Raw genomic sequence first — 17,133 nt, 5'->3', positions numbered from 1 at the left:
CTTTTGACAGTGTTAGGATGCTCGTAACATTTTTAAATAATTTACACGGTTTTTAAAATGTTTTTGGAAGATTTTTTATAAGAAAATTTAAGATGCCAATTGTTAATAATTTGTTAATTAAATATTAAAAGTCGGGTTCTTAGCTTTGATAAAATGATTATACAATTCTTAATCATATCTCAGTCAGATTTTGACGGTATTAAAATGCTTATAAAACTCTGAAAACATTTCCATTGTCTTGTTTTATCTTGTTAAAGTTTATTAATGTTAATGTTTATTAATGTTAATGTATATTAATGTTTGTTAATGTTAATTGTTTTCATCTTCTGATATGTATAATCGAAGAAACATGCAATATCGTCTTCGTTGCCTCGTTTCAGCGAGATAGAAAAAGCAGTATGCTGTTTTTTTCTATTGTTTGCACATTTACGCTGTTCTTGGTTGTATTCTCGATTGTGCATGTGGTTCCCTCCCATTCCCTCCATTACGGTTTATCGGAGGCCGCGGCTCTCCGTTCTGGAATCATGATAGTTCTGTGAAAATCAGTGAATATGTTTGTTGTTTTCTGACTGAGACACGCGCTTAAATTTGAAAGATCTCTTACGAAATTATTGAATAGAAATCTGTAGAAGGAATTAGTTCGTGCACAATGCTGGCAACTAATTGTTTGATTCTGATTCAACTCACATTTCTGGTAAGCTCTTTTAATTCCAGTGTTTTATTTGCAATTTATTAAAATTATGTTATATCTCTTGAAAGAGATCAAAACAATTATGTATATAAGCAATATTTTTTTGTGTATTTAAGGAATTATGTTGTGTATATATTTAGTGATTGTAACAAATATGTTTTTTTCACAGGCATCCACATCTAAAAAGCAAGACAGTGTTATTTGCAGAAGGAATATTTAAAAAATCAAGCTAACAGAAAAGAGGAAAGCAGATATAAAAGCTGATTTGTTTGATTGAGGTGGCACTGGAAAAGTTGTCACTAAAGTTGCTATTAGAGTTCTAGTCATTGAACTAACAAGTGAGAAATTGGAGACTCACACAGCAAATATTAATCTACTGATAAGTTTATTTATAAAAATTTCTTGCATGTAATGACTGTGAAAATGTCAGAGAAAAAGATATAAAAAAGAATGTATTAAGAATTCAGAAAGTGCAGTTGAAAGGTTATGAATTCTATCATATGATATTCTGATAAAGAATTGACGTTCTGCAAAAATGTGTGAAGTTGTTGTCTTGTTCGAGGGCTATTCCAAAGAGTTGGACGATGGAAAAATGGATGCTAATTGCTCTTGCATTCTAATAAAAGGCTCCAAACTGATTATTGTCGATACTATGACTGCCTGGGATCGTGAGAAAATAATAGAAGGTATAAAAGATATAATACACTGAGATTTCATAATGTTTCTCATTATAAATAATAAATATTGTTTTGTTCAAATATATGTATATGTTCAAATATAATTACAAATTAATTTTATCTTGTTACAACAATCTGATTATTATATAATTAGAATTATGCATTGAAAATTATAATTTATTTATTCAATGTAAGTATATATATAGTTTTAGTTTAATTAATTATATTAATTACATGAAAGTAATCATATTTTGTATCTAACATATAATCAATTTTCTTTTTCAGAGCTTGCACAGCACAATATTCAAGCGACGGACATCAATTATGTTGTTTGCACTCATAGCCACGCAGATCACATAGGGAACAACAATTTATTTACAAATGCTGAACATATCGTGGGTTTGTCTGTTCAACGCGGTACCATATTCTATGAGGATCCACGAATTTCAAATGGTTGAAACTATTAAAGCTTTATATGTAAGAATATTGAATATTACTTATTACTAACAAAATTCTCTTGTAAATATGTAGAAGGCTACGAGCTCTGTTCGGGCGTTAAAGTTATAGCCACACCTGGGCATACAGCGGAGGATGTCACTGTCCTCGTGGAATCGATAAGAGATGGCGAGACGACGGTTTTTGCTATTACAGGTATCTACAGGTTTCAGAGAATATTGATGTACCTTTAGTAAAACATAAATAAATGCATTAGCTTGTAAGAAAAAATTGTCAGTTTTTTTCTATCTTATATGTAGCTATATGTTTAGAAGTAAATATTTCTAATTTTATACTTTTGCAGGAGATTTGTTTGAGAAAGAGGAAGATATTCTAACGCCGTCCATCTGGAAGTCGCTGGGCGCACCGAAATTGCTACAAACCCAGTCTGTTATGCGTTCCCGTATAATAAACCTCGCAGACTTTATAATACCTGGGCATGGGCCGATGTTCCGTGTTACGGACGCTATGAGGGAAACTGTAAAGAGTCAGATAGTTAAATGACAGTAAAAATGGTATGTCTAATGCTAATTTTATATTATTTTATCAAGGAAACAAAGAAAATATAATGAGAATAGATTCTCTCTATAAGCAAACATATAATTAATTAAAATAAACTCTACGTGTTTTTACAAATACTTTATTAAACATTGCAAAGTGTGGTACATGGTATCACAACATTATTATACTCATTGTATATATATGTGTATATTGCAATTATTACACATTACATCGGATTCACAAATATATATATATATTTATATGAAGGAGCGATACGTTCACTCTTGCATTGCGCTCGCTACAAAATGATCACGCACAAAAAAATCAATGTAAATTACTTGAAAACGATTCTTCACGATGTACACATGTTTATTTCAATCAACTCGCGAATTGTTACATGTCTGGCAAATACACCGCTATTTAAACACCCTTCCGCACTTAAGATCCGCACTCCTAATATCTACACCCTACGATCGCAAACAATTTTATCAAATCTTCACAGCCAACGACTAAATTAAGAACCTTCTTGCATCTTCGTTCGGCATTCGCATTCTTATCTACGGATTATCTTATAATTGGTATAAGTTTCTGGAGGAGGAGCACATTTATTTCATCATAAACGTAATTCATAACGACGCCGGGAAGCCGATAAGCATATCCTTTCCGAAGGTACAAATTAAAGTGAAATATCTTTTTAAATCTGTCTTGTATATTGACGTATATAAGAACTTTAAGAATGCATGATATATTAAGGCTCCCGGCTGCCCTTCATTGCAACCATATCAGATTATATTGGAAGCGAAAAATCTTGTGAATCTTATACTTTGGAATTGGAATGATTATTTTCGCTTTGATGAAGCTTTGATGAAGAATAAAATATCGTCATTGAAAGAGAAAAAATTTTTTAATCTTTCTCTTTTGATAATAATATTTCATTCGTGTTAGCAACTTTGCTAACAAGTTTTACACTTAATTTAAAGCTTATCAAAGCTGGAAATAGTCACTTTTGATTCCTTTTTTCAGCGCACTAGTGTGAGAGAGAAATATTTTATACTGGAAATCGATTTGTTTGCTCGCAACATCATATTTCAATGCGACTGTAATGAAGGGCCAGCGGAGTTCTCCAAGTGTTACAATGTAAATTGTAAGATCGAGTGCCCTGCACTCTGTAAGTAGTTAGCTAGGATATACTTTGTACACGGAGCGGCAAAGTCAACTTGCCGATTGCTCGAATTATCTAAATTAAGTAACTCTACGAAAGATCCGTTTGCGCTCACACGGCTTTCCACCCGTCCTCAAATCACTGCTACAACGCGGAATAGAATCACGAAATATGTAATATATATATATGTAAATAAATATATACATATAGAAATAAATCGATATACAATTCTTCTCGCGTATCTTCAGCGAACCAAACTCAGTTTTCGTCGAGTTCTATCGCATGATTATTTATATTCGGACGCACATCAATTGGATACGGATCGATTTTTACGTCACGGAATATTTTTACTTCACCGACGTATCAATTGTAATTTTCGCGTGATGATCTTCATCGAGAATACTAAAATTAGATCTCACGGAGAAGTAATCAATATCGACGAAATCGAAAGCGAAACCAACAGATGGAATCTTTTTCCGGTCAAAATGCGATCCGTTTTCCGATTCGGCGTGCGTTAAAAATAGGAGGAAGCACGACTAGTTCATTGAAAAGCTTTAGCTAATGAGCAACTCCGATGTGTACGATTGTAGATTTCACTGTGCTTATCGCGAACTTTCTTCGTTCATCGGTTGCAATCACTCGAAAAGACTCGTCGTCAAAATCGGCAGCATGTTGCGACATTATAATATCAGTTGGTGTTTAATTTTACGATCAATTCATACAATTTGTTTGTCATTTCGGCTGAATGAAGAATTTTCGAAACAGTTACAATTCACAATTCTAATTTATAACAAATGATTTCGCACACAAATTACACACACACACACACGTCACGCGCACACACAAAGATCTTTTAAGAAAAGAGGAAAACAGGAATTATTAATTTTCAGATCTGAAATCTACCTGCGGCCGATTTTGAGCTGACCGCCGGATTAATTGTACGAGAACGAGAGCGAGGTAAAAACGGAACGTGTGAGCGGCGCGGCAATGAGAAAGTTTCTACAAGTGTCTGCCGACCAGACCTGGCAGGGCGACTCGTGTGTGCAGCGGTAGTGGTCCCGGACTAACTTCTCCCATCATCATCACCGTCCCCGGCTGTCCCACAAAGTATTAAACACACATCAAGAATCGACTCCAGGATCACGCCTCTCGACACATCGACACCACATTTAACGGCGTAATAAAACCGAATGACTTTCGTATGTCGTACACGCTGAGATTACTGTTATTTGCAGAAGAGGATGAAGCGGCCAACTTGTTAAGATAGGGCCCGGCTTCGAACGGACTCGATTTCAAGAAGAATCTAAGTCGCGGCACGAATCAAGTAGCGTATCGATTCTAATATCATTCACAAATTTACGTATTGTGTCTCGATCTCTCCGATTTCCTACTTCAATTTTCTTTTCTCTCTCTTTTTTTTTTTTTTGACGGTTTGCTGTGTATAATATTTGTTGATCGAATGTATTAGTGTTCGAGAAAAGAACAATGACGATAATGATCGACCAATCAAAGTTTCGTTGCTCAAAGAATTACATTACGTAACACATTGACTTTCTTACCGAAAATTGTAAGTAATAGAAAGTATTTGACTACAAACATAAGTGTGTGAGCCTGTACATCACCGCCAGGTATCTCTCAGCGAGAAAATATATGCTAGAGAAATTAAGTGTCAAACTGGATCTTTCAATAACATCAAAATAAAACTACAACATCTTAACATTAATTGTAACACTTAATAATTAATATTTAAATGTAGGTAGGTAAACAGTTTACCGACAAATATATCTATACACGCTGCGGCTATGAGGTTTCCGGACTGTGCATTAATAAGAAATAAAATTCATGTTAGAAAAAAATGTCTTAGCGTTCAAAACAACACACGCTTGTGTAACAATTCACGAGTTTGTTTTATTTAAGAGATTATTTTTATATTTTATATTTTAAAAATAGCCACTTTGTTCTGTAAGTACATCACATTTCTCATTTTGCAACTTGTATTTCTACTACTTGTAGTTTATAGTATTCGAATATTTTTTATGCAATTCATCGAACGTCCTATTAACTATTTCTGAAGTTATTCCGTATATAGCATTGTTAGATTCTTAAAAAAATTCAGTCCGAGAATTTCATAACCGTGTCATGTACGAAATAAATCATAAAATATATGTAAAAACTGACAAAAATCATATTCACAACTGCGATCTACGTGCAGAGCTTCTTCTCAACTCATCTGTGAATAAATAAAATAAAAAATGTACAACTAAAAAGGAAAAACAAAAGTAAATAAATACATGGTAAAGTAGTATGTTATGGCATGCAGATATTAGATATCAGTAATGCCGGCGGCGCGATTGCCAGATAATTAATGACAGAAATATTATTCGACCGCATGCAGAAGAAACTCGAGAAGCACAGCGAGTAAAAAAGATATTCGACCGTCGTCTCTTTTAGAGTAATTTTGAATAAAGAAGAGAAGTGTCGCTATTTTGCGTCATTCGATATGCAAGCGAAAAAGTAATATGTTCTGTTAAACATATTTTGTAAAATCTTTTCCCTTCGACGCTATCCAAGAGTTTTCGAGGTGTGCAAATATTTGTTTCACCCGCTGTATCGGCTTATAAATAAATTTAATTTTGTACAGAGCATAAATAAGTCTCGCAAAAGAAGGAATAAAAATCACAGCAGCTATAGAGCCTGTTCCTCGACACGTTCTTCGTCTCGATATTATCAGTCGCTATTAATCTTCGTGTATTGGAAATTTAGTACTGAAAATTATGTTTAATGCTCGGTCGCACAAGTGTCACGGTAAATTTGGCAAATATCTTTGGTGTTGAAGAAAAAAAGAGAAATTCGGAGCTCAGAGTACTTGCAAGCCCAGAATCTTCGTTTCTTCCTTGACATCCTTACGTACAGCTTTCGAGATAGAAATATAAAATCTAAGCAAAAACCACAAAGTGACACTTCTGTTCTCTACGTTAACGCTACACGTACATGTTAATACTTTCGAAAAAAGTCACTGCGTGTTACAGCTATTACGGAATTATTCAGAGAGAAGAATGTGTCTTTGGTGGATCGTTCGTCGATCGTAGCTTTTCCAGCTACAACGTTCGTAACGGAATGAATCCCTCCATTCCGATGATTCTGAGGTCTTCGTCATCGGAATCGGAATCATCATCATCGTTTCTCTCTCTCTAGAAAAACCGATTTAAAAAAAATGTGCGATCAAAACAGTGCGCTCCGCAAATATCTTTTTTTTTCTGTAAAAAAAAGCAAGACAGCGCAAAAATCGGAAGCTGATTCTCTTTTCTTTTCTCTCTTACAAACACATTAAACATAATTTTCGAATTGAATGTATACGTAAATAATTGATCGTATCGTTATGATACAAATATCACACGGTGCTACGATTTTATCTCGTTACATCTATCGTAGGCAATCACTGACTAGAATAGTTAATTGCGTAGATAAGTCACTCCGGCGGAAAAGAGCGCGCAGTTTTCAGCGTTATTCGCGCGCAATGATTCCGTATATCTCACAGTTCGTCAGTTCACGCACAATGTTAGTTAAAGCAGAGCGAAAAGAAGTTGGTTTGCGTTGATAAACAGCGATACATACATGTCCCGTATTCTTAGGCAAGCGGGTTGATTAGATATTCACAGTGTATTTACAATTTTCATTGTCATTTTCGAGACTGAGGCATCGAGTGCGATAACAGTGTGAAGCTTGAAATTTAATTATGATAAACGACACAATAGTATAAATGTTACATTAAATGATTTACTTTAAAACATACTTTAAAACACGTCATTTTACATCTTCGTTAAAATCTACTTTCGAGCCCTCAGATTGAATATTTTACGCTGTTATCGCATCGCGATTCTCAATTGTGTTTTCACCGCTGTTTCCCTCGAGAAAGTTACATTACTCAGATGGAAAGTTACATGCAATGAACATTCAAGCTCGCGTTTTATACGAAAGAATGAAAGAAAGAAGAGGCGAATAGCGATTGATGAACGATCTGTCGCGCGGTTACATTTTCTCTATATTGTCTATATTGCTTGCATACGCAGGGCGAATCGCATCGGAAAAAACGGAATATTTCAAGTATTTCGTTTCCGACATAGGACTCATCCTGCATATGAAAAGAACACATGTCAAAGTATCATTTACACAGTGTACATGTAGCCGCGAGGCTATTCTGGTTCATACACTTAAATGCTTACAGTTGAAGTGGAAAAAAAACCACGAATAGATGCGTAATACCATCTTCATACAAAGCGAACAAGGCATGAAATTTAGCGAATCCGGATATAACAGTCGAACGCGAAGTGTAAGTTACATAAAAGTGAACAAAGTCAATTGTAATTCCGGTCACGCGATCGATGTACACGAAATACGTATATGCGATTCTTTTTTTCTCTCTCTCTCTTTCTCTTCTAAAAGAGATTAGGTACACAGGAAATTGGCGGTGTTAGGCTTGCTGTTAATTCTACCTTCTGTGTAAATTGAGAATTACATAGGGCTCGTCCGGATTAGTGCTGACGTCTGTAGTGCTGTTGTTAGGCTGATAGCACGGGTTAACAGTATAATTGAGATTAGGCTGATGAAAACTCACCGGTTGTACGCTAGTCCTGCGCCGCTCCATCTCGCGATCTTCCAGGCAGAAATCAGAATCCGAATCGGCTCTTCTCGCTACGTCGTCCTAAAACATTATCACAATGTATCTCTCTTTCGAATAGAATGGATTTTAGAACAATTTTAAATACAATAGAATTTCTATCGATACTTTTATACATTAAATTGTATGTACATTACAGACATCCTGAGAGAGAAATCTTATAAATTCGTAAATTTAATTATGAAAAGTATGGCTCTTGAAGAACGAAAGAAAGCTGTGAACCAACAAAAAATTGTTCTCTTAATTTTCTTCTTCTCTGATCACTTTTTACTCTAATCTTTTTAATTTGTCATATCTTTTACGTTTTGATACTCGCGCCTTTTTTGTAAATCGAATGTTACAATTATTGCAGAATATAATTATAATTCTGTATTCTTTTAGATGTAAAAGAACATTGTAAATTTCTCAAAACGATTCGGCTTCTCGCCGAATAACAAACTCGCATTCGGATATGATGTTGTACCTGCGTCATCTGCTGCGTGGTCGTGAGGATTCTCGCTAGCGGACTACAACAGACCGGCAATGTTTCCAACAAAGTAGGCCTGGAATGCGTCAATAGAGGCTTCATATATTTCGTATCGAAATCGCCCCAGATTCTGGCGAGCAACGCCTTTTCATTAGGCTTTGCACCGCTGCCGCCACCGCCGCCGCCTCCTCCACCGCTGCCACCGCCTGGCAACGACCCATCCTGCATAGAATTATACTGTGAAATGTGAATAATGCATCAGTTATCCATCCTGTATGATCCTGCGATTTTCCTTCTCTAATCTTTACAAACGGACATTAGATAGACAGTATACACTTTTTTCGTTACTCTCAAACAAATATTTATGATGGGTTAAAATGGAATTCATATGTATCTTTAATCATCCTCTTTTCAGACGCGAGTGTGCAAGTGTTAACGTCGTTAATAATATCGATAATGATGGTAACATTCTCTTTCAACTTGCATATTGGAGTTACCTTCACTAGTCATAGAGAACATGCTTGTTTATCATTATACTGGTGTCCCGTATTAAACCATGTCTGCGTGGGTATTGTTAATGAATGTGAATATCTCAGTGTTTCTTTCCAGGCTACTCTTCAACATACAGAATGGATAACGAAAATCATACTGAAAAAATAATCAAAGAGGCGCATGCAATTAACGTATTCAACAAAGCTGCCGTCTTTACGTGAAAAAAAAGTTGGATCTACATTCATATGTTATGGCAATAACGACACAAAAAATGCATCTATTTTAATAAAGATATTTCTCAAGCGTGCATGCAATTGCAGGGGAAACGTTTGGTGTCATGCTGCGTGAAATATATATTCGCGGATATTTCTTATTTACTTGTGTGACAAATCGGTCTGCAATAATGTGTTATAAAGGAATGAATTCGTCAAACAAGTGGGCGGTGTGCGGTATCAGTCAATCGTTAATTATAATAACATACCGGCGGACTTCTCTCCCTACGCGCGTCCAGATCACTGTAGCCACCGTCGCCGCCGGACTATCAACATTGATAAATTAAATTTTCTTGTAGAGTTTTAGCCGCGAATGTTCACTGTCAAGAGTTACAAACGTAATAATCATGCTTGATGATGTGAATTCGATGATACAGGGCTTGAGAAACCGGTATAATATCTCGGTGAAGCAGCGTTATATGAATTTTCTAAATTGTAAACGTTTTCGTAAAGCTTGAAACGTCTAAGTATTTTATATGTAAACTGAATTCACCAATATTTAACCAGTTTCAATGATGCTTGCTGTTAACTTTCCAAATCAACGATATTTCTATGCGATTTTTTAATACTCGCACGTAAAGGAAGAGGAAAGTAGCGGGAGATAAAAACTCTGGGAGTTTGAATGTACGACTAGTGAAGAGATTCAGCTGATCAATACGCATCTCAACAGTACGTAGCGAATTGTACATCTGGAGAATAAAGCAATACTAAAAAAAAAAGTATGAAACGACAAACCAAAATGAATTATTACATGCACACCTGCGTTCGTCTTTGTATCTTTCCAAAGCGGATACTCTTATCCTTGTTTGTTAAAATGCAATATATTTGTTAATCTACAATCACTTATTCATCATTGCCGAAAATATAAATAATTATTTATTTATATTTATTTAATGAAGATAATATAAGAGTATCGCTTTACACATGCGCAATGTCATTGCATTGAGATAGCCTTATCTCAAATATTTCAGTTGTGTATAGTAGTGTCGGAATTGTACAAACACATGAATATTAGGTTATCGGAAAGTTTCTCTGGATTCTTGCCTTTTATTCTTATCGAATAAAATTCCAAGAAACTTTTTGATCAACCCAATATATTAATACACTATAATATATATTATGAATATATAAGGCGTCCAATCATAATCCAAATTAGACTATAATTTGTCAGTGAGTAGGTGAGAATGCGATAAAAAGCGGCTAAGAATCTTCTACATTTCCGAAGAAGCCATGAAATAAAAAAAAATACTAAATTTAATTTTTAAAAAATATTTGATTATTGAATTGAACGTCTATATTTCTAGATAAACAGCGTAAAGATGCAGCTGTCTATCATCTATTCTGCATCACTCGTGTAAAATACTATCCCTATAAAGTTGTAAAAATACGTTTCTCAGATCAAAAGTGTTATACTTACACTACGCGTTCCGTTGTGCGAGAGTCCTTCTATTTCCTCGTCTACTCCAACGCTACAAATATAATAAGAATAATTTAAATAGCAACAAAACGCGATAAATTGCAATTCGCAATCTAATTATGTGCAGGTGATTTACTTACGGAATATTAAACCAACTTAAAAATTGCGTCGTCGCACCGCCCTGTAGAATTACCGTCAATATGACGATCAAGCTCGTCGTGGTCAGCATGGCCTGTCTGGCGTCCGACACGGTATTTCTAATGGCAAGGGCGAAACTCATGGCACCACGTAATCCAGCGAAAAATAGCATGTGCTGATAATTCAATGATATCTTCGGCTTTCGCGCCAGATTCAGGATGAAAGACAATGGATAAACATTGGCCGCACGTCCCAGCAACGCGCATAACTGAACGCAATGCGTTAAGGATCAACTCTGGTATTTTAAATTCTACTTAAAATGATTATTTCTGACGGTTGAATAATATATTGAATTATGTAACATATGTACATATGTAAAAGGATACAAATCCTGCGAATATAAAGCCGGGATCGAAATGATGTTTCGGGAAGGTAAACATCGAAACTCCGATGTAGCTAAATATGAAATTCTCGGCTAGGAAATTTAGCAGCTCAAACAGCTGTTTCGTACGTTGGCGCGAATCCAGGCTCAGATTGTTGTACGTATAATGAGCTTGACAGATTCCGCAGAATAAAACAGCGACCACGCCTGAAATTTCATAAGAAATCCATTAGATCGACAGAAAGAAAAGTTCTGTTCTTAAATAAAGACACTGATTCTAATTTTTCCACAAAAGAATTAAAGAAAATTTCTATGGTTTTTGATTGATAACTGTTTCTGACATTGCAATCTTGTTGCAGATGTTAAATATGACGGATCACCTGTAAGATCGGCGGCTTCGGCGATTAAAAACGTGCTGTAAGACATTAAGACGAACAACGCCGACTCTAAGAGAGGGAAGTCTCGCACTCTGGTGAACTTGGTCAATAACGCGGTGATGCACCCCATCGTGGCGCCGATAAAGAGAGACAGGCTGAATATGCCTACGAAGTCTCCGAACGCTTGGAAGAACGCCACCGTCTCGAAACCACCTGATCCTGACTGATATCGCTCCGCATAGTTTTGTATCGAGCTGATGAGAAACGTAAGTGCCAAGATTTATATTTTCAATATTACACTTGCATTAAATTTGTAACTGTTAAAAGTCGTTATAAATCTTTGTAACATTGGATTCTTAGGTACAGGATTTATCAATCGTATATCGAAGCATTGGAAAAATTATGAGAAACATGCATCGTCGAATTTCGCAACAAGATAAAGCTAACAAATTTACAGATCAAAGTAAGTTTCATTCTTATGAAATACCATGTACACTCACCCACTAAGAACAATGGCAACCGCATCGTTCAGCACACTTTCGCCGAACACCAGAGCGTAGAGATTAACGTCTACGTGCAGGTCGTTGAAGATGGATATTATTGTCAACGGATCCGTAGGAGATATCAGAGCGCCAAAGTATAACGTGTCCAGAAACGTGAACGACGTGGAAAGGTGCGGTATCAATTGTACAAAAGCGTACATCAGAGCTCTGCAAAGATAACATTGTTCGACTTAATGAGAGGAACTCTATTAATTAGTGAGTAAATTATTAACAGAAAACAGGTATCGCTTTAATGTAATGCTTTAAATATAACAAAAAATACGAAAAAAGTAGATAAGCTCAATCAAAGTGTGACCTATGCACAGTACGATATGCAATAACTTATGTAAACACTTAGTAAATACTTAGTTTGTTGCAAAGCATTTACTAACAACGCTTTAAGTGTAACAAAAAATACGGAAAAAGTAGATAAGCTCAATCAAAGTGTGACTTATGCAAATATGATATGCAATAACTTACGTAAACACTTAGTAAATACTTAGTTTGTTGCAAAGCATTTACTAGTAACGCTTTAAACGTAACAAAAAATATGGAAAAAGTAGATAAGCTCGATTAAAGTGTGACTTATGCAAGTACAATATGCAATAACTTACGTAAACACTTAGTAAATACTTAGTTTGTTGCAAAGCATTTACTAGCAACGCTTTAAACGTAACAAAAAATATGGAAAAAGTAGATAAGCTCGATTAAAGTGTGACTTATGCAAGTACAATATGCAATAACTTACGTAAACACTTAGTAAATACTTAATTTGTTGCAAAGCATTTACTAATAATAAAATTTCTTAAATGTCTATATAGAATAAGTAACAATCAAATGAGACATAAAATAAAAATGACATTTTGTTTTTGGCAAAAAAATAATAACATTAAAGGAAAAACTTACCCAATAATGAAAGCTGATATAGAAGTTCCTATCAAAGCGTACATAAGAATCGCACCCAAATTTCTGAAGAAATATCTCTGCAAGAATTTAAGTTGCGAGTATGAACAGAAATTATAAATTTCTTTAATGAATTATTACGCGTAATAAAATACTTACACGTTTCAAGCTATATCCGGCATGGAAAATGATGGGAGGCAATATGATATTGAAGAATATTTCAGGGTCAAAAGTTGCCTGGAACGACAATTGTCATATATATAAGATTATAGTCTTAATTTTTGATAATTATCGAAATTTGCAGTTCAAAAACCACGAACAATCATGAGTCACAATTGTCGCAAATGATTCATTTACCTTCAAGTCGATTTCATTATCTTCTTTGTGAATTTCGCCGCGAAATGAGTATGCAAATGTTTTGTTTTTTATGATACCACCGCCTTTATCTTCGGGGAAGCGTAGCCACAACGTATCCGGTGGTACCGACTGATTGTACTTGCTGGTATTGTCCGGAACCACCGGCATATGCAAAATAGTGCTGCTCGGTGTGAAACCATAGCGAATTATCGCTCCGATAATCAAGCCTAATAATAAGCAAGACATAATCTTAGTTGATTATTTTTGCTATTTATTATGAATAATAAAAAGTAAAATTTAGATATCATAAAAAGATGCTCTTACAATGCCTTTAGCGTTATTTTAGCTTGTAGCACGATAGTGATATATAAAATTATAATAATTATACAAGTCACAAATTTTTATTTTAAATAGCAGTCTTTAAAATTGACAATAAAAAAACAGCAAGTACACACAACGCTTTCAAATTATTAATTGCATTAAAAATAATGTTGTGTATATTCTAATTATCTATATTTTTTATAATTCGAAGGGAAAAAATCTTAGCAAAATTAAAAAAATAGAATTTTTAAAGAAATTAAGGCATTTTAATGATTAAACAAACGTGTACAAATATTACAAGTAGTAGACAGATAGAATCTTGCAAGACTGTAATATATGCTTTTTACATTTACGTGCGTGCCGTTTTTGTCGCATCATCGTTTCGGCTTGCGTACTAGGTAAGAAAATTGTTATGATAGCAGACGACTCACCGTAGATGACAGCTAAACCAGTTTCATGGAGGAACCTCAAACGGCGATGCTTGAACATCCATATCGTTAAAACGGTTAAAATCAATAAGAAAGTGTAGAGTAAGAGATTGAGACTGTCAAGCCGATGCAATAGCTGTGCCTTGGCGTCTAGCTCGATGTCTGTCGTCGCACCATTACAATGTTCCGTAAGAAAAATACCGAAAACTCCGAGGAGTAACAACCGTACGCCGCCATTCCTCGCCATCTTCGCTCGACGTCAGACAACTGCAGACAACGTCCGCGCGAAAGGCCGATTATTTTTATAACGAACCAGGTTGGCCAATAGCGAATCAAGTAGCAAATAAAATCACTAACTAAAATGAAAAAAATAGATTAATAAATCTATTTTTAATGCAAAATAAAAAATAATTAAGGTTTTTTAACAAACAAAATTTAGCAAAAAAATTCTGAATATATTACTGCTATAATTATATAATTCATGAATTTTCTCTGCATTATTTAAGTAGTATGGATAGATTTTAATGGTCAATTTTATACTAACCTTTTTATATAAACAAAATATTTTATTAAATGATAAAATCATAATTATTCATAAATCTTATATAGTTTATGATTTACCATGTTATCATCGCTTTTAAATTCATCAGAAATAAATTTGAGAGTTGTATAATATATTTCAATTATATTATTATAATACATAATATACATAATAACAATGATGACAAATGTCTTAAATGATTAAGGAAGACTAGAGATTGCAATAAAATTAATTGTACTCATGATTTATAATCTTCTATAGTTATCACGCTGCGTGGATCCTGATGACAGTGTCGAGTAAATAAATGGCAAAATTGATGCCAACGCTAGACAGAGACCAATCACCGGTCGATACCACACCCAAGCGAAGCCGATCACCAGCAAACTGATAGACATGGAGACCGACATGGTTAGAGATTCGACTGCTATTATACCGCACAGGAAGGTGGAGTTTAATATAATAGTTTTTAATATATTAGCTAAGCATGTCGCTGCTACAAACAGAACCAGCCATCCAAGTCCTCTGCAACAAAATTAAAAAAATGTATTATGATTTGATAGCTTGTATATTCATTTGTATTTTAATCCAATGAAGTACCTGATAGTCCAGGTTCGCCAGTAATTGTGTACGTGTTCCAAATGGAACATCTGATTCACGGACATTTTATGCCTTCGTTGAAGTAAAATCTCCTCACCATGAGACGTATAATATGGCTTAATCGTATCTTTTTCCAGTAAACCGACTACCGAGTAGACATCTCCACCCTTCCCAGCATAGGAAAATTGTAGTCTGAGATCTCCCACCTGGTAAAACAATTTTTATTTTAATTTTTTAAATCAAAATTTATTAATGTTTTTATATTTTAAAAAGAAAATTTTACACAGACAACTTACTTGTGGATTCCACAAATCTGCGCTGTGATAATACAATCCTGAGTGCATCTTAATGTCTTTTCGCTCTGGTCTCTCGTCACTAGTAATTTCCACAAAGTCACTGAACTTTTTTTTCAATTCCGCACTGAGTGTGAAAACGCCGATCTTCACCTCATCTGCGATCTGTATCTGGCTTTTGATTGGTATTTCTTTTGGATTATGATGACCGGTACGAATATAAAAATGATCAGAATCCACAAGCTTATCCTTCCATTCTGTTGTATAATAATAATGTTTTTCTTCTTCCGTTACTCCGCCAAAACTAAAAATATAAAAAATAAATATGATATTTGGTATGCAATATGCATTATATTTTATGTATTATGCATTAATGTCATATTTATTTAAAACTTGATTTTATGTATTTGTTTACATTACCTTCGTTCTTCTTCAATTTCAACCCATTGATACATCTGTACTCTTCTCTTTAGCTTCACACTAGACATAACAATTCCATAATCTGGCTCAGTTAACGGTTCAGAGACCAATAATGATCCAGATATATGTATCAAACGGCCTTCATATTCAGGTGACAGTATCATTGAATTAGGAAGCACAGCAACATTATGTAGAGCCTCATCTAAGGAATGTGCTACTTTTACTGCTCTGCCCTAAAAAAAAAAAAAAAAAAAAAAAACAACGTAGGGCCAAGTTTTTAAAGATCAATCAATCAATCATATGACAAAAGTGTGTATCACTTATAACCTCGTTCCAAAATAGAAGACACATTCCGGTTGCAAACATGATGGATCCAATTATAGCTGTGAGCCATGATTGCTTGAACTGTTCTGAAATTGTCATTGGCATTTGATTCATGGAAGTAGTCTGTCTTGCATTGAGACAATTCTGATGAAGTTCATCCACATTTTCTCTCTGCGGTTGATCATTTTGCTACAAAACACACGCTCCACGAGTCTATCTCATTCTATTAGTCTCAATAATTGATAATTGATAATTAATCATATTCTTACAAAAGAAATTATACTTACGTTTGCGCGATACATCTCTATGCCGTTCGTAATTTCGGAGTTGACAATAAACGTGTGACGTATTTAGTATTGTTTAGTGAAGATTTACACTTGGCGACTATTCAAACTTGGGATTCATTGAGCTTTACAATACTGGTAAGAGTCTTCCCATAAGAGCCAATGTGTAGTTTTTGGGCCAAAAAGAGCAATAGTAGTTGGGGGGTGTCTGTACTCCTTCCACATTTACACCGTGTATTGGTGGGAATGAGACAGATCCTCCTCCCGATAATATTACACTCTCTTTCTACAATGGAATCATCACCACTTCTTCAATTTTTCCCTAGGTACGGAAACGTGAAAATAAAAATTACACGTGAATTCGACGAATAGAAT

At 34.8% G+C, this 17,133-nt stretch overlaps 3 protein-coding genes across 13 annotated transcripts; 1 reads left to right on the top strand and 2 right to left on the bottom strand.

Annotated features, from left to right (window-relative positions):
* The first annotated feature begins 406 nt into the window (after positions 1-406).
* On the top strand, positions 407-5,249 carry LOC105673795 (metallo-beta-lactamase domain-containing protein 1). 2 transcript variants are annotated; one of them, XM_012369698.2, is made up of 6 exons: positions 407-694; positions 861-1,377; positions 1,654-1,821; positions 1,900-2,019; positions 2,168-2,378; positions 4,417-5,249. In XM_012369698.2, exons 2-5 carry the CDS (start codon positions 1,227-1,229, stop codon positions 2,365-2,367), a joined length of 639 nt encoding a protein of 212 aa, XP_012225121.2. In that variant the 5' UTR covers positions 407-694; positions 861-1,226; the 3' UTR covers positions 2,368-2,378; positions 4,417-5,249. The 2 variants fall into 2 exon arrangements, with proteins under 2 accessions (XP_012225121.2, XP_012225120.2); XM_012369697.2 differs by lacking the exon at positions 4,417-5,249 and having other exon boundaries at positions 410-694; positions 2,168-3,756.
* On the bottom strand, positions 2,160-14,562 carry Nhe3 (Na[+]/H[+] hydrogen exchanger 3). Of its 9 annotated transcripts, none has more exons than XM_067360091.1 (13): positions 14,303-14,562; positions 13,551-13,777; positions 13,353-13,430; positions 13,197-13,273; positions 12,249-12,458; positions 11,752-12,002; positions 11,376-11,578; positions 10,992-11,257; positions 10,852-10,903; positions 9,644-9,700; positions 8,668-8,907; positions 8,142-8,228; positions 2,160-2,341 (listed from the first exon to the last, which is right to left on the bottom strand). In XM_067360091.1, the coding sequence occupies exons 1-13, from the start codon at positions 14,544-14,546 to the stop codon at positions 2,330-2,332; spliced, it is 2,004 nt and encodes a 667-aa protein (XP_067216192.1). In that variant the 5' UTR covers positions 14,547-14,562; the 3' UTR covers positions 2,160-2,329. The 9 variants fall into 9 exon arrangements, with proteins under 9 accessions (XP_067216192.1, XP_067216188.1, XP_067216193.1 ...); XM_067360087.1 differs by lacking the exon at positions 2,160-2,341 and adding an exon at positions 2,488-6,717; XM_067360092.1 differs by lacking the exon at positions 2,160-2,341 and adding an exon at positions 2,488-5,756.
* Positions 14,563-14,952: 390 nt separating this feature from the next.
* Tmem43 (Transmembrane protein 43) lies at positions 14,953-17,009 on the bottom strand. 2 transcript variants are annotated; one of them, XM_067360095.1, is made up of 6 exons: positions 16,762-17,009; positions 16,478-16,663; positions 16,151-16,383; positions 15,734-16,034; positions 15,438-15,643; positions 14,953-15,362 (listed from the first exon to the last, which is right to left on the bottom strand). In XM_067360095.1, the coding sequence occupies exons 1-6, from the start codon at positions 16,774-16,776 to the stop codon at positions 15,086-15,088; spliced, it is 1,218 nt and encodes a 405-aa protein (XP_067216196.1). In that variant the 5' UTR covers positions 16,777-17,009; the 3' UTR covers positions 14,953-15,085. The 2 variants fall into 2 exon arrangements, with proteins under 2 accessions (XP_067216196.1, XP_012224989.2); XM_012369566.2 differs by having other exon boundaries at positions 16,478-16,687; positions 16,762-17,006.
* Positions 17,010-17,133: the final 124 nt, after the last annotated feature.

This window comes from Linepithema humile, chromosome 8 (genome assembly GCF_040581485.1).
Source record: "Linepithema humile isolate Giens D197 chromosome 8, Lhum_UNIL_v1.0, whole genome shotgun sequence".
Lineage (NCBI taxonomy): Eukaryota > Metazoa > Arthropoda > Insecta > Hymenoptera > Formicidae > Linepithema > Linepithema humile.
The sequence above is the reverse complement of the archived record's forward strand: the minus strand, read 5'-3'. Positions and strand labels throughout refer to the sequence as shown.